Source organism: Haliotis rubra, unplaced genomic scaffold, assembly GCF_003918875.1.
Source record: "Haliotis rubra isolate DU_JTF1 unplaced genomic scaffold, ASM391887v1 Scf6, whole genome shotgun sequence".
NCBI classification, from domain to species: Eukaryota; Metazoa; Mollusca; class Gastropoda; order Lepetellida; family Haliotidae; genus Haliotis; species Haliotis rubra.
This window is the reverse complement of record NW_025767301.1, coordinates 1,689,943-1,712,470: the sequence shown is the minus strand read 5'-3', so window position 1 is coordinate 1,712,470 and position 22,528 is coordinate 1,689,943. Positions and strand designations below refer to the sequence as shown.

Genomic DNA, 22,528 nt, shown 5'->3' with positions numbered 1-22,528 from the left:
ATCAAACGCGAGACGGCTGAACGGATTTAACCAATCAGACAACAACTACTTGTTAGGATTCGGTGGACTTACGAAATGGTTTTTGGATTTTCTCTTCCCTGGTCGCTGACACTGATCTATCAACAAACGAAAATCTGCATAAAACACAGATATTTGACCTGCTGTATAGACGCTTAGGGGTTTCTAATGACATGGTTACTATTAGCTTATATTTCAGCAAGATGACATCCTTGAATATTGACAAAAATGCTATGTTCAGCAACTGTTTACTCATTGTGTCCTCCATGTGTATCACTTGGAAGCGATCGTGCGGAAAATAGCATTCAAAATCATTCGAGTTTTTTAGGTAAAGGTTCAAACGATACGTGCAAATGTTAACTTTCGTGATTTGGTAAGCTGTATTCTGATTGGTCAGTCCAAAAGGTTAGCTGACGCGACCTTTTACTAGAGTTTGTTAGACTCAGTATGGCAGGGAAACAAATAATACTGAGTCTAAATTGACTTAGACTGACATGTTTCAGTTACAATAAGCAAGGTGTTGTGGGTGTCATTCACTGCAATATTGTGAATTAATGGCCCATGCTTGTAACTGATCTGTAAATAAAGATGTGCAATGGTATTTTACAATCAAAAACATAGTACTGAGTAAATTTAACGTTGCTTCATCAATATTTCAGCCATACAATGAGAAATGACATTTATAGAAAACGTCAATGTAACGTATAGTAACACAGTTAAAGTGAAAAAAAGTGATCCAGAAAGATTTCTGTGAGATGTTTTAATATCAGATGCCAACTTTCCATGGAAGACACATCTCTCACATATTAGCTGCTTTCTCATGACAATCTCTTGAAAGTCCATGAATGCCTATTGAACTTGAGGAGTCCTCATAAATGTTTGTTCCTCCTTCATGACTAATCTCCAGCGATTGTTTCCAGGACATCAAGATCCTCAACTCTCTCACTGGGTGTCCTGTCACAGAGGATGAGTTGTTGTACGCTATTCCAGTCTGTGCCCCATACAACACCCTCACCAACTATAAGTAAGTTGTATTTGCTCTATACAACACCCTCACCAACTATAAATAAGTTGTATTTACTCTATACAACACCCTCACCAACTATAAGTAAGTTGTATTTGCTCTATACAACACCCTCACCAACTATAAATAAGTTGTATTTGCTCTATACAACACCCTCACTGAACTATATGTGTATACAACACTTGTATTTAAACTCTATACAACACCCTCACCAACTATAAGTAAGTTGTATTTGCCCCGTACAACACCCTCACCGATTATTGGTAAACTATGTGCACCCTATACAACACTCCTCACTGATTATTGGTAAGCTATGTGCACCCTATACAACACCCACATTAAGTACAAGTATTGTGTGTGTGCTCTGTACATCTGCTTTCTTTTATGTTTAGTAGTGTTCATGTGGGCTGCACAAAACTCATTCTCGGTGTATTTCAGATACAAAGTAAAGCTCCTCCCTGGCAACACCAAGAGAGGAAAAGGTAATATGTACAAGTTGACTTATACGGCTGCATTGTATTGACATCAGAACACCCATGGTACATGTTGTATGATGTGACTGAACACAGAACTCATGGGATCCTATAAATGATATGTGTCGACACAACAAACAAAGTACATGTTGTATGATGTGACTGAACGAAGAACTCATGGGATCCTATAAATGATATGTGTCGACACAACAAACAAAGTACATGTATGATGTTACTGAACACAGAACTCATGGTATCCTATAAATGATATGTGTCAACACAACAAACAAAGTACATGTTGTATGATGTGACTGAACGAAGAACTCATGGGATCCTATAAATGATATGTGTCAACACAACAAAGTACATGTTGTATGATGTGACTGAACACAGAACTCATGGGATCCTATAAATGATATGTGTCGACACAACAAACAAAGTACATGTTGTATGATGTGACTGAACACAGAACTCATGGGATCCTATAAATGATATGTGTCAACACAACAAAGTACATGTTGTATGTACATGTTGTACTGAACACAGAACTCATGGGATCCTATAAATGTATATGATGTGACTGAAATGTTATGTGTCAAAGTACATGTTGTATGATGTGACTGAACACAGAACTCATGGGATCCTATAAATGATATGTGTCAACACAACAAACAAAGTACATGTATGATGTGACTGAACACAGAACTCATGGTATCCTATAAATGTTATGTGTCAACACAACAAACAAAGTACATGTTGTATGATGTGACTGAACACAGAACTCATGGGATCCTATAAATGATATGTGTCAACACAACAAACAAAGTACATGTTGAAAACAAATTTACTGTTTAATGGATGCAGTATCAATTCTGTCAAGCATGATGTGTTTAAATTTTGGATAAAGAAAATAAGGATACATCTCAAGAAAATTATTCATATACAGTGAATCCAGCATCCAGTTCCACTTAACTGTGTTTTTCAACTACTCAGGTTGCAGTCACTTACATACATTGCACAATTTGTTTGAGATATGTCAACATTATAGCAATGGTACATAGTATATATCATTGTCATCAGTGGAGTTGACAAAATGACATTGGAATATTGGTTATATTTTGTGATATTGTGATTACTTATTAATCTATATCTATTTGTATTTCAGCTGTGAAAGCTGCTCTTAATGTTTTCCTTCATGATAAATCTGCTACTTCAAGAGAAAAAGACTTGCTAAGGATTTTGAAGGTAAGATATATTGTATGACATCTTAACAGCACTATTTGGTTTGTGGCTTGTATTGGACCATCACGATGTAAGAGAAAACAGTTATAAAATATATAAAAGCATGTGGTTCACAACTTTCCAAATTTGCTGTTCAGACTCATCCTATTGTTGAACCAGGATCTGCTTATTTGGGGCTGAAAGCCTTGACTTGTCCCATAAATGATCCATGCTTTGATTGTGCCTGTTTGTTTTACCAAAATTGTGATCGGTGAAGGAGGTTGCCTCTCATATTACACTGGTTTGATTGAATTCAACGTTAAACACAACTCAATCACTCCATATCCATCCATATGACCAATGGTCTTATTTCTGTTTTGTTTCTCTCAAACAGGATGACCAGTCACGCAATATGCCAGGCAAGGTCAAGGTTGCTGCACCTCAGCTGCATCGGAAAAAATGAGATCACCCAGAATTCATCTTTCCTTTCACCCACATCAGTTGTACATTTCATCTTATCGATGCTCTTAAGGAGATTCCTATTCCCACTTAGTCCAAAACAACCTATGCTTGTCACATGAGGTGATTTAGTGGATTAGGTGGTAGTGCTGTGTATTCTGTTGGTTGCAAGTCAGTGTAGCCCCCAACAGCATGGATCACAACTTATAATATCAATCATTGGTTTGTCTGGTACAGACTCAATTATTTACTAGCCACCATAATACAGCTGGAATGTTGCAGAAGGTGGTGTTGGACTACAAATAGACAGAGACTGTTATTGTTGCATATATGTTGGTCAAAGGTTAATATTGTCCCTCCATTCCCAAAACCTATGAATGAAAGGTGTGTGTCTGGTAATGGTTAAGTTTTTGTTGATGATGTAATAGTGAAAGCTTCTCTGATGTTGTTTAATGTTAATATGTTTTGTACATAATAAAAGTTTCTGATGACTCTAGATGGCTGTCTTGTATATACCTGCATATACCTGAGTGAAGTAATAATCTAATTGATTTTGTGAAATTAACTGTGATATATGAACACACATGTAGCTCTGTTGGCTCGGGGTTTAAATCAATCCATGTGACTACCTGTAAAACATTTCAGGTTTCAAACAGGTGGAACATTTACCAGAATTTCCACATGATGACATTTGAACAATGTCAATGTTGTTGGCTAGGTTGAAATTTCATGTTATTATTCATTTTGAAATAGCAATGGCTGATATGTAGGATAATGTACTTGAAACACAGAATTTCAAATTTGTCTCTTATAAAGGCTAGGCCCAAGTTGGCGTTAGCACTCGTCCTTCAAAGAGGACAGATTGCTCAATACAATAGGTTCAAAATGGACTTGTCCACTTTCTCAGAAGTTAAAATAGCATGGCCTTCAGTCAACCCCAGAGTGAGTGAGTGAAAGAGTATGTACAAACTGATTTCTTCTAATATGATTTGTGAATTTTATGGGAACAAAATGCCAAAGGTGAAGGGTTTGTAACATTTAGTTTTAATATGATATGAAACCCTGAGATAGTTCTGTTTCCTGAGGAGCTTTATTTACTACTTACTACTTGCTACTTTCACAAGGAGAGAAATGTAAGGATAAGGGCTAAATAAAGTGCTGAAGTAAGTATTTGTTTGTTTTTGTTAGTTATGCCATAGTTACTGACAAAATGAAAACGGATGATACAACCAATTGTTAACTACCAGTGGTCTAGTGGATACAAAATCTGCCCTGAGAGCAACAGGCTGTTGGTTCAATCTGTGGCTGTTGGTTCAATCCGGAATCGAACCTGGTTCTTCGGCGTAGTGAGCCAACGCTTCAACCACCAGGCTACAGCACTGCTCCACTAAACTGCAGAAAACTGGCATATGTCATACACAAATAGCCATACACACACACACACACACACATGCATCCATGTTTTCTATATAATCACCACCCTTGAAGATCTGAGTTAGAATTGATTTTCAGTTACCCATGCTTGTCGTAAGAGACTAAGAGGATCGGGTGGTCTGGGTTCGCTGACTTGGTTGACACATATTGTATCTTGATTGTGTAGATCGATGCTCATGCTGTTTATCACTGGGTTGTCTGGTCTAGACCCGATTATTTACAGACTGCCGCCATATACATGTAGCTGGAATATTTTGCTGAAACACATGCACATTTGTCTTTTCCGGAGCAGAACTCTAAAACCGTTCAATATTTCTTCACCAAACTTGGCACATACTTGGATCTGGTGGTGTACTGGTGCCTTTTGGTAGTTTTGGAATTCTGAATTAAATATTTTTGGCGTTTCCATGGCAAAAAGGTCGACTTTGACTGAAATTGGTGGTAGTGCTCTTTTCCGGAGCAGAACTCTAAAACCATTCACTATTTCATCACCAAACTTGGCACATAGATAGATCTGGTGGTGTACTTGTGCCTTTTGATAGTTTTGGAATTCTGAATAAAATATTTTTGGCGTTTCCATGGCAACAAGTTCGACTTAGACTGAAATTGGTGGTAGTGCTCTTTTCCGGAGCTGAACTCTAAAACTGTTCAATATTTCTTCACCAAACTTGGCACATACATAGATCTGGTGGTGTAGTGGTGCCTTTTGGTAGTTTTGGAATTCTGAATAAAATATTTTTGGCATTTCCATGGCAACAAGTTTCACTTAGCCTGAAATTGTGGTTGTGCTCTTTTCCGGAGCTGAACTCTAAAACTGTTCACTATTTCTTCACCAAACTTGGCACATAGATAGATCTGGTGGTGTACTTGTGCCTTTTGATAGTTTTGGAATTCTGAATAAAATATTTTTGGTGTTTCCATGGCAACAAGTTCGACTTAGACTGAAATTGGTGGTTGTGCTCTTTTCCGGAGCAGAACTCTAAAACTGTTCAATATTTCTTCACCAAACTTGGCACATAGATAGATCTGGTGGTGTAGTGGTGCCTTTTGGTTGTTTTGGAATTCTGAATAAAATATTTTTGGCATTTCCATGGCAACAAGTTTCACTTAGCCTGGAATTGGTGGTACGTGCAAATTTGTCTTTTCCGGAGCAGAACTCTAAAACCGTTCAATATTTCTTCACCAAACTTGGCACATACATGGATCTGGTGGTGTACTTGTGCCTTTTGGTAGTTTTGGAATTCTGAATAAAATATTTTTGGCGTTTCCATGGCAACAAGTTTGACATAGAATGAAATTGGTGACAGTGCTCCTTTCTGGAGCAGAACTTTCAAAACCTTTCAATACTCTCCTTCCACTTTTCTATATACACACATAAATATTTGACATAATCATAACTCGTAGACATAATCATGAAGAGTATTTTGCCATTGCGGGGGATATTGATGACTTTGTCTTCTTGTTGCATAGCTCTTGTTCATTACACATGATGTAATTGAGGCATAGATTTCGTTGCATTTGAAAATGAATGAATTAATGATCATGTTTGATATGAAGTATATATCACACAATACATTTATGATTTTCTATATAAGATAGGCAAAACACTCTGATTATATAATTTTATATTTTTATATACATATAAGTTGAAGAATCAGTTTGCACTGGATATATTTTTTATCAATTCCTTCACTTGGTCCAGTGATTTTATGGTTGCTTCCCTGGCCTGTCCCTCAGGGACATGGTACCACATAACGACATTGTAGAACAACTCGTATACAAGCACGCGGTCCTCAAAGCCTTTAGCTTTGGGTAGAATGTTGTAGTAACTTGTGAAGAAATCATCATGGAAACCTCCCTCTGTCTTGGCAATAATCAGATCAAACTCGGAGTGAGCATAATTCACCGATGGGTCAAAGACCACTGAAAATTAATAAAGATTATGCAGTATGTCAGATCATCATTATATACAATGTGTATCTACCAGCATTTAAAATTCCTGCCTGCCCAACCATCTGGAACGGTCTGTTTTCATCTTGGATGGTCAAATTTCAAAAGTAGCCTGTCTGGTGGTCTGGTAGATGTTTTTACCATTAACAGTAACTATTTCTTAATATCAGACAGGTTCTCTTGTCATCAGTTTGAGGTGTTTAAGGTATTATGATAATTATGTTAAACTATTTACGATTGGACAGTTCATTTCATAATAACCAATCACAACACATGTACTTTCAGTTTACCTAAACTTGGTGCCTGTTAGTGCTATGTTGTTCATTGCGATACTTACAAACAGTAAAGTATTCAGAAACCTGATTTTTTTTTTTCAATGTTGAAAACTGGACAGGCAAGTTTGTATCAGGACTTGTAATGTTTTAAAGTTACCAGTCCGGCTGTCTGGCTTGAATTTTTGGGAGTTTTAAACACTGTATCTACACTGCAATGCCTGGATCATCCAGGGATATACCCATTATGTACAATGGCACAGATATACCGATGATGTACAATGAGTATCTGGTATCATGCTGGGATGTATAAATGTTGAACTATAGCTGGGATATATCAACGATATACAGTGACCATCTCCATGGCAGTGTGTTTTCAACCTAGGTCATGCTGATGACGTACAATGAGTATCTGGTATCATGGTGGGATGTATAAATGTTGAACTATAGCTGGGATATATCAACGATATACAGTGACCATCTCCATGGCAGTGTGTTTTCAACCTAGGTCATGCTGATGATGTACAATGAGTATCTGGTATCACACTGGGATGTATAAATGTTGAAATATAGCTGGGATATATCAACGATATACAGTGACCATCTCCATGGCAGTGTTTGTTCAACCTAGGTCATGCTGATGATGTACAATAGTTCTGACTAAGCACTTGAACTTGCAGATGCACATCAAACTGATATCAAGAGGGAAATCTCATAAGGTATATTTAAACCCATAATTGATCTATTTCAAGGATTATCGCCAAATTTGGCACAAGACAAAACAGCCTTGTACTCACCAGCCCCGTCTGCAGTCTGACCAAAGTTAGCTGGACAAAGGTCGCCATGGTTTATCTCTGGCTGGATATCTGCTGACTGAAACACTTTGTGGATATGTTGTTTGATGGCCGACCATTTCTCACTCACAACACGGTCTCCATGCTGGAAGAGTAGATTTTTAGCATTTATGGAAATAAATAGAGTCAAGGTTAAATGAGTCCCAGACAGCAATATTAGATTACCAGATTCAAAATGATATGGTTCCTTTTAGTTTGGTCACCGGTTTCACCAAAGTCACATGTCCCCTCTATTCTACTGATGTAACTAATATTTGATTCAAATCAGCATATGATGGGACCCATTCCGACTGGGTTGTGATATAATGTGGTACAATGTCTGGTACAAACAACATAGTGATTCCTAAAGTAAACATTCAGCTAAGTCACATCCAATGTTGTTCACCCAGATGGGGGCTGTGGGGTAGCCTAGTGGTTAAAGCGTTGGCTCGTCAGGCCGAAGACCCGGGTTCGAATCCCCACATGGGTACAATGTGTGAAGCCCATTTCTCGTGTCCCCCGCCATGATGTTGCTGGAATATTGCTAAAAGCGGCGTAAAACCAAACTCAGTCAGTCAGTCAGTCACCAAGATGGTCAACCATCCAAGTACCAGGTATATCTTCACCACCCATCACAACTCGGGACAGAATTGGTTCCCTGAACAATGTACTGTAAAATTACAAATAATATGACTGGGATGACATTCCTCCCTGATGGCATTGGCTGCTTACTCAATGAGCCAGACAAGAGAAGGTGTATACCTATAGTCTATTTGCAGTGAAAAAGTACCGATGAATTTCACTTTAAACTAAAAAGTAAATCAAATAAAGTGAAATTAAGATTGCGAATCCTGATAATTTCACCTTGCTAATTGAACATTTGAATCTCAGAATTTAATTCATCTTAGGATAAAAGTTGTTTAACAAACGATCATAGATTCAAATCACTATTATTGGTTTGTATTACAAGGGGGTAAGCGCAGTAGTTGGAACACTGAAACAAATGCACGTGTGGTATGTGATGAGCGTTAACTTAGACCAACCCTACTTGTTCTCGGTGTTTAATTTGATGTGCATACACCCTTGTAATACAAACCAATAATAACAATTTGAATCTATGATCGTTTGTTAAACAACTTTTATCCTAAGTTTAATAAAATTCTTATATTTAAATGTTCAGTTGGCAAGGTAAAATTATGAGGATTCTCAATCTTATTTTCACTTTATTCGATTTACTTTCTTGTATAAAGTGAAATTCATCGGTACGTTTTCACTGCAAACAGACTATAGTTTAATGAACAATAAATAAACTTTTGGTGATAAAGTGCAGCCAAAACTTTCTTATGAGTTTTTTGTCTCATGAAATTGACGTTTCACCTATTCATGTGGTGCTAAAACCTTCCATAGTGCCAGCTGAAAGAAGTCTATGGAAGAAAAATATCTAATGTCAATACCGGTAATTATTTAGCAGAGGGTCCTCAAAACTAACAATCATATTCCAATAAAACCATACAACTGGCCTGTTTTGTGGGGCTGGTAATTACTTACATATTGATGTGACATCACTGTATCACTGAAGAGTCCAGGATGTTACACTCATTAAGCAGTACTCATCCAATATTGTGACTTGGAATGGCATTATCGAGGCACCGACACAGTAAGTGGCAACACAAGATAGGAATCATGGGAAGGTTATTTTCTCTTGTGAAGGTTTATTTTGTGATATCTAAATTTTTACACACTCCACCAATGGGTGTATTTGAGATACAGATCACACAGAGCTACAGTTCTGAACAAATGTGAGGGCAGGTGGGGTAACCTAGTGGTTAAAGCGTTCGCTCGTCATGCTGAAGACCCGGTATCGATTCACCACATGGGTACAATGTGTAGAGCCAATTTCTGGTGTCCCCTGCCATGATATTGCTGGAATATTGCTAGAAATGGTGTAAAACCAAACTCACTCACTCCATGCAACTCCAGGTCGGAGTCAGGACCTATGTGCCATGTTCAAGATCTCTTTAGCCTGTTGACATATTATATGATGATGGTTAGAGTATAATGAAGGCTATTGTTTCTTCAGAGAGAGATAACACAACAGAGCGCCTTTCATACCGGCTCACACATGGTCTATTTCCAAAACAAGGCTCCAACCTCTGGCTTGCACAGTGCATACAGTAGACCACACCCTCCACCAAATCCTTTGCATGTACACTAAACTATCACAGCATTCAGACATGAATGAATGAGTGAGCTTTTAGCAATATTCCAGCAATATCACAGCGGGGAACACCAGAAATGGGCTTCACACATTCAACAACTAGAACCTGGGTCTTCGGCGTGACGAGCAAACGCTTCAACCACTAGGCTACCCCACTGCCCCTTTCAGACATGAACATGACTGGGTAATGGTATATGCAGACAAAGGTAACAGTGTTTCTCACCTTCTGTTCCAAACCTTCAAACAAAGGATTGACAATATCTCCTAGGAAGTATTCCTAGAAGAAATATAAATACATAGTGTAAGGTTACAATTCCTTAACATCAATGTATGTCAAATTTAGTAGGTCACTGGTTTTTCATGGTCTTCCAGGTCTTGGATGATCCTTTACTTCACCAATGACCACATATTTCCTCACAACTCAACTACCGCCTCCGTGGTGTAGTGGTTAGAGCGATCCGCCCGGAGAGCGGAAGGTCGCGGGTTCAATCCCCGACCGCGTCATACCAAAAGACATTAAAATATGGTACTTGTTGGTCCCTGCCTGGCGCTTGGCATTAATGGGTACATCAAGGACTGGTCAGCTTGGAGTCAGTATAATGTGTCTGAGTGGGGTATTCATGCTTCACTGCGGCATTGTATCTCAGTTGGCTAGCACTATAAAACCAGCTTCAGTCTCGGCTAGTACAAGCAGCCGCACTTACACATACACACGCAATGCACGTAGGTCATATGAGCGAAATATTCTCAAGCACGACATTAAACCCAATTTCACCTCCATCATTTCTAGTTCTGTCGACTTTCAAATCTGTTCAGAAATCTGCTGTGCACATACTGCAGTTAAGAATTAATTACCCCAGTGTGCTTAGTTCCTTCATAATGGAAAAGGCAACCAGCATCTTTGGAGATATCAGGTGAAGCATGTGCTTTTTATGTGCATTCAAGTATGATGGGGTATGATCACCTGTTTGAACCAAACTTTTTAACAAGAGTCATCACAAGATGACAAATCCCCCCGGCCCCCTACAAATATGAAAGGGCAAATAATCTGACAGTTACTAGTTGAACTTGATTTTTTTAGAAAGTCCAAAACGTTTCCATGGAAACCAAGAAAAATAGAAAAATGACAAAAATTTGTTAACAGCAAAAGGCACCACTTTAGGTTCCGTTTGATATATCTGCCAAGTTTTGTTGAAAGATATTAAACGGTTTTCGAGTTCTGCTCCAGAAACAAAATGATTACAGACGGACAAGGCGTCTACTATAAAAAAAAAAAAAAAAAATGAAAATAAAAAATTCAGGTGGTTATTAATTAATACTCATGTGTATATAACTCCTCTGGCACTCTGCAGTACCTCCCATGTGTCTCGCCAGCCATCACGGGGATGGAATGTTCCTATGAAGTGTGGTACGTCAGAGCCAAACTTGTCTCTGGGTTCAAGAAGGTGTTCACTCCTATGAATGCTCTGTTCACTTTGTGAAGCCTTCTTGCGCAGGTTGGAGTTGTATGAATGTAGTCTGGTAAAAGAAATCCAGTTTACTTGATGGGAAACTGTGGGGAACATGATACAGTTAAATACTGATACAGCATAGTACCGTGGTTGTATCATCACAGCATCTAGGACAAGTAAGAAAATTCCTTTGAGAGCAGCTCGAATGTTCAATGTCGGAAAAATTTTTTAATTCTGTAAGTTTAGGGATATGTTCAAATTGACAAAAATGGTAACTGTGAAAACGGATATTCAGAAAGGAAATATGCAGAGATCATAATAACACTGTACTATGTTACAAAAACGTAAGTGTGATTTAGTGGATAGAGCATCTGCCTGGAGAGTGGAAGTCAGTCGCTCAATCCTCTGCCCCATCAAACCCTGTCTGGAGCTCAGCATTAAGGGGACAGAACAAGGTTAGTCAGTATATTATGTCCGAGTGGGGTATCCATGTTAAACTGTTCATGGTATCTCAGAGAGCCAGCTCTATAATACAGGCATTACTCTGGGACAGTACAAGCACCCACACACACACTGTAATAACTTTCAAAAGTTGGATTTGTTGATTTGCAAATTTTGTGACCTGTTAAACACCACCATTCCCCAAACCTAAAATATTAGGAGTTTAATATCAAACATTTGAACATCTCCTTTACAAGTGACTTTTTCAAATGTGCCATGGTTCATCTAACTGTGAATTGGTACCTTAAAGACTGATCTTGGCCTATCTATTTCCCAATCCAGAAGACTGGGGTCCAAGGCATGAAGATATGGTGCTTTGAATGATGTGAATGACCAAACCCCCTCTATGTACAAATTAAGTTAGTGACTCCCCCTGCATGTCATGTACAAAATCAATGACATCACCCCCTCCCGCACTCACAACCCCCGCACACCCCTTACCATAAATTATGAATGGTCCCTTAGGATATGAGCTGACTTACCTGGCCACCTGTTCTCCAAGCTGTGGCCAGTAGTCTGTCATTGGCTGAAGATCCTCGATATATTCCAGAACATGGATTCCACCTCTAAATCTGTGATTTTGGAGGCCAAAAATCTGAACAAAGAGCACTTCTGTACATGCAAAAAAATTGATATATAGGACAGCCTCAATTTTTCGGATCTCTTATTCTCAAGAAAAACATATTCACTGAGAACTTCTGTTTTCCATATTTTCAGTGATATGCCTGAAATGCTTTTGAAAGTAGAGCCACTTTATCCTAGTCACTGACTTACGTCCATATTGTTCTACCCACAGAGGCTTGGAACGCTTAAAACTGGCATCAAGGTATATGCTGTCACTGACAGGGTTATAAACACTATATTGTTAAGACCCTGTCAGTGACGATATACCAGTTGATGCCAGTTTTAAACGTTACAAGCAACTGTGGTTCTACAACCACCAATTAGCTACTCTCCTCAGTTATCCATCCATTTAGATATAAACTTGCTCTCTTTCCCACCTACTGGTAACAACCTCATCACCCACCATCACCACCCACTTCCATAACTACTCAGCCACCTTATAAGTTACCCACTTGAACACAACCGAACTACCCGATCACCCAAGCTCTTAACACTTCCCTTACTAGCTACAGAACAATGGCAAAAATATTCCATATGTTGTTTACCTTGATAGATTTTGGTACATGGACAATTTTGGTTCGTTCCAACAAATCCAGACTGTACTTTTCTGTGGAAAACATGGTTTCTGCCTGTAAAAGCAATTAACAGCATTGTTCGTAATCCTCATTGATGTCCCCTTTATCAACATTTTAATGTTGTTATTATTATCCAATGTTATCTGTCAAGTATGAATTACATGACAACTAAATTTATTATTTATTACTGCGATAAAATGGACAATTCTGAACACAAGAAATCTTAATAAAATACAAGTGACTAATTATTTTTTAGCATAAATTTAAAAATTCCAAGTATGCCACATAAAAACCAAATAAAACAACCCTATTTTAAAAAAAACAATCAAATAATGTATTTCGTTTCAGAAATGTGATTCCAAATTTTTTTACCAGGTCCTGCTCGCCGTCGTGATATTTGACGAAGTATTTGTCGCTTGTCTTCTCTGAAACAAACAAAGCTGCACGATTAACAATGCCACCCTTGACATCTTGAAGATAACAAATCGTATCATCTTCAAGTTCAGACCGAAGAACAGGTTCAAAAGCCTTAAATTCGGTCATATTTCTGAGTTAGTTTCAATGGTAATATTTTCGATGAAGGGCAGACTACTCTGTCGGAACCGGCGTGGATTGGGAAAAGCATTTTAAGTTCGTCACTTGCTCAGCCGAGTGTGTTCAAAACTGCGAATACATTTTATCAAACGTTTAAAAATTCTTTTATTCGTAACAAGGATCTAGTCGAATCTGCGCGCTATGTTAATTTTCTCAGAAGATACCACTTTCCTCAAATAGTGTTTGTCCAGTATTCTAGTTGGATTTATTGTCGAAATTTTGATGGATTTCGTAAAATGTAAAAGTTTGAAATCGGTGCGTCGGGTTAGGATGTGGAATGTTGCACGCTTTAGATAATATTCCATTATTCTATGAAAAATGGATTATACCAACAGTAAGCAACAATACATAGGGCAAACACAATATCAAGTGACAATGTCTAGTTTCATCATTAGTATATTTGAAGTGACAAAGCTCTGTGAAGTGAAAACATAGTGCCAATTCTCGTATGTGTGACACGAGTCACAGCAACCCATGCTTGTGGTAAGAGACGACTAACGGGATCTGATGGTCAGTCTCGCTGGCTTGTTTGACACATGTCATCGTATCCAAGTTGCGTAAATCGATGCTCATGCTGTTGAACACTGGATTGTCTGGTCCAGACTCGATCAGTTCTATTTGTTTTATAATGAACACTTACTGAAAAGTCATGTGGTTGCACTGTTTTTGTTCAAACCATTATTAGTCGAAAGCTTTTTAATGGGTGTAAACATCTGAACATTTTGACCATCCTTCTCACCATTTAGAGCTAGTGCACACTTTTTTCATAGCATCAATATGTTTCCATTACCCATAGCAGGGTAACTTATCCAAACCTGAATCTAACTTACTATCTGGATAAACCCGTAAAGATCCGGGTTAGAATTGGTCTTCAGCGACCCATGCTTTTCATAATAGGCGAGTAACCGAGTATCCCAATTGGGTAGATTGATGCTCATACTGTTGGTCACTGGATTGTCTGGTCCAGACTCGATTATTTACAGACCGCCGCATAGCTGTTGGAATATTCCTGAGTGCGGCGTAAAACTAAACTCACTCACTCACGTATCAGATTACAGATGACACGTAGACATCAATTAGACACAATGCCTTCGCCGCTGTCACCATATGTTCAGTATATTCTACGGTACACTTAGTTGATAACCATAACCAGAAATCCCATTAATGTCCGGTTTGAATACGGAGCATAATGATATGAATAACGCATGAAACTTAATAAATATTCATGACTTGGAGACAAGCTTGCTGATCGCATATGTGAAATTAAGTAGGACTTTGGCACTGATCCAACATGAAGCTCTGTGTCTTTAGACAAGTGGCTTTGTTCGAAATAAACTTTTGTTCACTTAGGTTTGAATGATTTACCCGGAAGGACCATAATGTTACCATTCTAGCGCCTCACAGACATCGCCTGTTGTATATACTCCTCAGGGAGTGCGTACTGATCCACACTGGCCGGAATATTAATGTAGCGCATGGCGCCTTGTAAATGTGCCCATCCTTTATTTCTTGTAGTGTGACAGAGACCCCTGAGGGGGATTAGCATGGACGTCACGAGCTCAAACCAGACGCGTTCAGGTAGATTGTAACAATCCTCCCCTCAAGGGTCATTAAAATCACGTATTGTATTTAGGTCGTCACTTTTTGTTTTATGTGTTATTCATCTCCATCATCAACCGACTAGACAGCGGGCAGGTGAAATGGGTTTTTTTAAAAATACGTGTTTTTCACTAATTCTGTTACCTATTGTATCAAATTTTAAAATTTAGATCACTTGGAGTACATAGGCCAAAACTAAGGAAAAGTATTAAATGTATTTATGTGTACATAAGTCGATTAAGCTTGAACATAAGATGAAGGAAATTCGACACACGAATGAACACATATATTGTTGTCATTGTTAGCATTAATTTAATTCACTCACTGCACATGTTTGGACACAAGGGGGCGTTCAGGTCAGTACCTGGTAACACCACCCCTTGCAGGCGTCACTGCTCGATACCACTTTGGAAGGGATCGCACAAGTCGTCGGATTTGTGCTTGGGGAATTCCTCCTGCAACGCGTTGGCAAGTTCTGCAAGTGTCTGAGGACGATGTGACGTTTACGGACGCGTCGATCAAGTTCGTCCAACAGCTGCTCGATCGGGTTCAGATGAAGCGATTTGGAAGGCCAAGGAAGGACATTGACGTTTGAATTGGCGAGACAGGCACCTGCTACACGAGCTGTGTGGGATCGAGCGTTGTCTTGTTGTAACCGCTCTCTTTGGCGGTTAAAACGTGGGAAGGAGTTGAGGTCGCAGGGTTTGGTCGATGTAGCCATTTGTTTTAACATTGCCTTGAACCACCACTAGCTCTGATCTACCCGTGTAGGACGTGGCTCCCCACACCATGTCACTATTTCCACCAAATCTGTCCACCTGTCGAACGCAGTTTGGCGCAAAACGTTCGTGTTGACGTCTATAGACACGTTGTCTCACATCGTTGTCGGTGTAGTCGCGTCAGGACAGGCCCAACTTTTGGTCGATATGCTCGAATTTCCACTTCTCTCAGACGATTTCTGATGGTTTTGTCGAAAATCGTTCGAAGACCAGGCACCTGTCCTGCTGTATCCGTTGCTGTAGCAAATCGGTGACGTAGGTGAAACACCCGGATGAATCGGTCCTGAGCAGGAGTGGTCACTCTTGGTCTTCTCCTTTTGGGACGATCTTGGGTCGAATTGAAGCGGGTATATCGATGTTATAATCGAGATATGGTGCTGTGGTGGACGTTGAAGTGTCTTGCAACGGCAGACTGGGACTCCCCTGCTTCCAAACGTCCAGTGGCGATATTTCGTAATCTTGGCATTTTTGATCTTCGTTTACGTCATAAATTTCGTAATGAAATGATGAATTTGTTTTGGCCTTTTATAGTCGATGTCTCTACTCATGTGTCCGACACATTGCACGTGCATTACGTGGAAAACCTTTTCTGCTGCATGTATCGTTTTCATTTTTAATGACAAACGTTGCAACACACATTTTGCGATGCGTTTGCGCACAATACACAACAACCACGACATGATTGACGGGATTCAAACATAGGAATTGTCTTAATGACGATTGCAGTCAAAATATATCGAACTGATACCATTGGGTACTCGTACTGCTGTCAATCGCTCTTCACTGTGTTTCGCTGGTGGCCCTCGAGGACCAAAAATGTGACTGCTCTGTACTCAAGCTTATCCATTTCTGCCGTTTCAATGATGGTACATGTGATTAGATCTCACGTGACCGGAAACTAGCGACATGTGCGTGTCAATATTACGTTTATGAGAATGATATAAACCATTCTTCAATATCATACAGTTACTTTTATCATCCACACATCAGAAGTGTTTTAGGCTCAAAACGGTTTGATAGCCCATCGTATTGGCATATCTCATTTGTATGTAACAGAACAAAAAGTACATTGATGCCTTTTGTGATCTGGCATATTTCATGTTTAAAATTTGAAGAAAGTGTACATATAATCTGCCACAAATACACTCAAGAACATATACAAATATCAGCCATTAATACATTGAACATGATGTACATTTCACAGTATATAATTATATTAAAGAACATGTACATTTGTACATTCCCTAGGTAATTCCATGACCTTGTCCCACAAAGCGAAGAAACAGATCGTGATTTCAAGATTTCAAGATGGTGTGTCTTCATAGCCCGACTTGGGAGGTTGGTCAATATCTGTGGTTTGTCTTTGTTTGACAGTAGTGCCCCGTTTCACCAAGCTATCGTGGCGCTACGACCGTCGTACCTCCTGTACTGTAACATAGACTTACAACAGTCGTAGCGCTACGAAAGCTTGGTGAAACGAGGCCGAGATGTATAACGGGCCGTAATTCGCCGTGCAGAGTTGCCTCCCTTTGGCTCGTCAAACCTATGATCTTTTGTTTGAATCCCGATTCGCACCTGTAATGTTTCTTGGTTTTGTGAGCACACTACCTGTGCTCGTGGCTTTTACCAAAATGGGAAACTTCTAAGACTGTATAACTTCAGGCTTTCCACACATGGTAAGCTTAGACGTCGTGATAGGACAGGAACACTGTTCAAGGCGATGTGTGAAGCCCTCTTCTGGTGCGCCCCCGTGATATTGCTGAAATAGTGCTAAAAGCGGCGTTAAACCATATTCACTCACTGTTCAAAGCGGTGTTTAACTGAATTCATTTTAGACACGAGTATGCAGAGACGGAAATCATATACTAGTAGCTATCATACTTCTAACGTACATTTGAAACACAGCGAGTCTTCAGGTTCTGGATTTGTATAGTCTCTCTACATATTTAAATAAAATGGCAGAAAATACAGCATGGCTGCCCAAGGATCTTGTCATACCGCACCTGAAGATCTCAAACAAAGGAGTGTTTGGTTGCATTGTCCCGAGAGCACGTTCCTCACAGTAGGTTACAGACCCGCAGACTCCATGTAATCAATATAACGTCTTTCCCACGTGTGTCTTTAATAAAAGGGAGTCCACATTTGGATGTTCCCCTGCGATAGATCAAAACGTACTCTGAGAGGCAGCACGAACTGACCTCATTATCAGACGCTTTCATTATCAGGTTGATGGAGATAATTATCGCAACACAAGATAAGAGATAAACGGAATATGGATTTGAAGCATTTGTGTAAAAATAGTCATGTTCATTAATATTACACACGAGGCCAGTCCACCACTCTGATATTATCTGTCCATGCAGGTATTTTATAGCATTAGTAAACATATAGAAATATACATCTGGTACATAGTGTAGCTTGGTATGGAGAGGTCCTACAACACAACCTAGGCTGGTACACCTACACTGTGGTGTTATAGGGATGTATGTTTTCCTCAATACGTCTCTAGCCTTGAAGAAAAATAGGTAGATTTAACCGTTTTGTGGGTAAAAGATGTAAGATGTTACAGTACAGGAGATCTTGAGTATTTAAGAATCCCCGGTTCTTGATCCCCACCCAAAGCTCGCAAACTGTGATCAATCGCGGTCGTAATCGGACTGCAGCTAGCGGATTAAAAAATGATGCGCTTTTTGAAGGTGATTCCTGTTTAGTCAAATATTCCCATTAAACGTTCTATTTTGGGATAGCCTCAACCAAAAATCATGTAGATCGGGTGATAAATACTAAGTACAATATTTTAAAGATATCACATATTAATTACTCGCGTGTTCGCACTGCTTTGAATAGGTCTCCAAGGGGTGTCAAGCTGGGTGACTTGTCGATTGGCTCTCATCGAACTCCTACAAAGAGGGACGTTGCATATAAGCAATGGAGGCAACAACCGAACGCTCAGTTTTTATTCCATTTGTCGGAGTGACTGTGCTTCCTTTCATTTTTCGTGAACACCTGGTGTCATCATGGATTTTCAGTGATCCATTCATATGATTTTCAATACTGCTTTCGCCTTTTGCTGTTTGCTGAAGATGACCGAGGCTTGTTATTCTCGGCGTTGACGTCAAATATCTATAATATAAACCATTGGTTTGCCTAGCTCTGATTTAATTATTTAAAACCGTCCTGATGTAACTTGGGCGTTAAACAATATTTCCTCAGAACTCGCCCTCGCCGAATGTTTCCGGGGGGTAGTGGACAGAGCGTCAGAGTGGGAAAACGGGGGTCCTTTTCCGTAGCCGAATTGTACCAGAACACTTCAACAACATGTCTGGGTGGGATATTTAAAACAGTGGCATGTATCACAGTAGACTAACACCATATATATCCAGCACAAGCATGCACGGACTAGCGCATGCACGTTTCTGTATATGTGACATAATATTGACAGATAAACTTAATTTCATTTCCCCTCATTCCATCCTTACCCATTGTACCCTCAGGAGGATGCTCTCTGGTTGTCTCAACCAAATAATACCCCGATCAACACTGCCAAACATCAACATTGGAATATGTACATGTAAGTGACTGAGTGTGGCTTTACGCCTTTTAAAGCAATAGCGTAGCACTATCACGGCGGGGGACACCAGAAATGGGCTTCACACATTGTACCCATATGGAAATCGAACCCGGGTCTTCGGCGTGACGAGCGAAGGCTTTAGCCACTGGACTACCCCACCGCCCTTCGTGCATGTGACTATTTCATGGCACAATGCAACATAGCTAAAAAATCAAATCAAAGTGTTTGACTAATTTCTGTTAAGCACAGAAGTGCCTGTCTTGAACAGGGATCGGGTGGTCAGGCTCGCTGACATGGTTAACACATGTCATCTTATCCCAATCACTTGGATTGATACTCATAATCATGCTGTTGATCACTGGATTGTGTGGTCCAGACTCGATTATTTACAGACCACCGCCATATAGCTGGAAATATTGAGAGCGGCTTTAAACAACAAACCAATCAACCCACTATACTATGTACGAAATGGAATCAGCCGACAGCAGGAAGGCGCCATACTTTACACCTACACGCCATAAAGGTTCAGCCAATAAGACTATGACATTTCGCAAGCAGGATAAGAATAATAGCCTGAGGTCAACTTCGTGCGATTCCTATACTCACACCTTTATTGATTATAATTTACATAACTAGTTACTATAGTTCTGTATAGTGTTAGAATCGGTGTTTATGACTAAAACATGAGATGACATGCCGATTTGAAATTATTACCGACCGAGAAAGTTGGGCCGTGAAGCGCTTGCACGTTTAAAGACATACATGTATAGTGTTAAGAGTAAGGAAGGAAAAACGTTTCTGGCCCTTTCTGATCTTTTAGAATTTCAAATTTAGAGACATTTTTGAAGAAAGTAGATGTAAAAAGGATCGAAGAGTTCATGAACTGACTCCAAGCATATTACAAATTACCCCGTTGATAGTCTTTTTTGCTATTCCAAAAGATCGGGATTATAGCAAACATGTTTGAGCAATATTTAATGATGATATGATACGTATAAATTTTAGCATGAAAAAAAACTACGACTCAAAACATATTTTGTTCATGGACAATAACTTTGTGCTTAAAATGTTCATTTTGGGTTTTGGATCTGCTCTCAGCTATTCAGCAGAAGTAGGGCAATTCTGCCTTTCCAATGCATTTTAGGAGAAAAAAATCTACATTCGATTTCCTTTAACATGTCCATGTTGTTATTTTCACATTTTCATGAAACTCCTTTGCAACATCTTAAAATGTTGAATTCATTATTTGTCAATTTATGTGGCCAAATTAGGTTCCTCATAATTCCTTCTCCTCTGCTTCTAGACTACTTTATTGTTTGAATACGTGACAAGTATCTAAGAGTTGTCGAGAGAGACTTTTTATATTAGATTTGATTTATAAATACTGGACTTAACCTAAAGAAAAGAAAACGATGTATTTCAACAAAATATACTTCCATACTGTACACTTTTGTTCACGATATTGGATGGATTACATCAGCGTAGTAGCAGACGTCTATCTCTTGACAGTCCAAAAAGTTCTCCTCAATGACGGTGCCTGGGGAAAAGGTTTCAGCTACAACTCCCTTCATGTTTTGGAAAAGATGGAAATCTGATGAAGCCCGATCAGGTGGATACCGATGGTCCTGAGGGAATTTAAAGGGACACTCCTTAGTTGTAGCCATGGCTGAATTATGCACTGGTCCCGATGGGCTTGCACACCTTTCCCCAGCTGCCGACGTCTCGTACACTTAATTTCGCCCTCAAATTTGCAGCATAATATGCTTTCTTTATTGTTTGGCCTATGGAAAGATAGTCTGTCATGATGACAGCCACGGTGAGGCCATAACGTTTCCAGTTAATGGGCCATCTGTGCATGTATGGTGCCGTCTATGCATGTGTGGTGCCATCTATGCATGTATGGTGCCATCTATGCATGTGTGGTGCCATCTATGCATGTGTGGTGCCATCTATGCATGTATGGTGCCATATATGCATGTATGGTGCCATCTATGCATGTGTGGTGCCATCTATGCATGTATGGTGCCATCTATGCATGTGTGGTGCCATCTATGCATGTGAGGTGCCATCTTTGAATGTGTGGTGCCATCTATGCATGTGTGGTGCCATCTATGCATGTATGGTGCCATCTATGTATGTATGGTGCCATCTATGTATGTATGGTGCCATCTATGCATGTATGTGGTGATGATGTTAAAACCTGGGTTTCATCCATGACCACACATCTTTGTAAGAACCTTTCTGGATCAGTCACAAACAGAATACAGTATCATGGTGTCACTGGTTCGTTTTCGATCAGATGCCATTGCGTGTGTTTCTATGATGATGGAATGTACTCTCTCTTGGAAATTTTGATCAGTCCTATTTCCTGGACCAAATGTCAAGGGGAAGCCTTCAGACGCCTTTAAACGAACTGATAGCGATTCATTTCATAGACACATGTCAATGGTATAGTCGAAATCGTACAATCGACTCCAATTTAAGCAGATATATGTTCGGATACAGAGAGGACTTTGTCGCTTTTCTTGACTGCACTAGCAATATGCCGGTCCGTCCTTCCCCATCCTCGGGGTCAGTTCTGGTGTTGCGTAGACCTTCCAGGGCGGGCAGCTTCAAGGCTCTCCCATATAGTTGGAATATTGAGTGTGGCGTAAAACTAAACTCACTCACTTTACAGATGAAGAGACATTCAAGTCTTAACATATATGGATTTTGGTGTTAAACTCCTTTTCTACAAGCACCCGATCACACCGCGTTCCTCAATATTGTCCATTTTCCAAAAGTCGCAAACCACGTATTTTACTGACATGCCTCAGCAATACAAATGGTTTAATTGATTCGGGGTTTTGTGGCTATACCTCAAGAACGCCCACGGCAAAAGATTCACAATTACACATTTTTCTGACCGGGACAGACCTGATCAAACAACCCT

General features: G+C 39.6%; 2 protein-coding genes across 2 annotated transcripts in view; one reads left to right on the top strand and one right to left on the bottom strand.

Moving 5' to 3' along the window:
- Positions 1-4,363, top strand: part of LOC124255264 (nuclear export mediator factor NEMF-like) — a 53,132-nt gene extending 48,769 nt beyond the window's left edge. Inside the window, exons 31-34 of the mRNA XM_046689123.1 lie at positions 939-1,042; positions 1,481-1,524; positions 2,681-2,760; positions 3,131-4,363. Coding sequence (XP_046545079.1) covers positions 939-1,042; positions 1,481-1,524; positions 2,681-2,760; positions 3,131-3,199 — 297 coding nt within the window. The 3' untranslated portion in view covers positions 3,200-4,363. The remainder of the gene's footprint in view (positions 1-938; positions 1,043-1,480; positions 1,525-2,680; positions 2,761-3,130) is intronic.
- Positions 4,364-6,188: 1,825 nt separating this feature from the next.
- Positions 6,189-13,634, bottom strand: LOC124255305 (fructosamine-3-kinase-like). The gene is made up of 7 exons (XM_046689188.1): positions 13,426-13,634; positions 13,024-13,107; positions 12,337-12,449; positions 11,258-11,420; positions 10,126-10,179; positions 7,649-7,790; positions 6,189-6,552 (listed from the first exon to the last, which is right to left on the bottom strand). The coding sequence occupies exons 1-7, from the start codon at positions 13,594-13,596 to the stop codon at positions 6,284-6,286; spliced, it is 996 nt and encodes a 331-aa protein (XP_046545144.1). The 5' UTR covers positions 13,597-13,634; the 3' UTR covers positions 6,189-6,283.
- Positions 13,635-22,528: the final 8,894 nt, after the last annotated feature.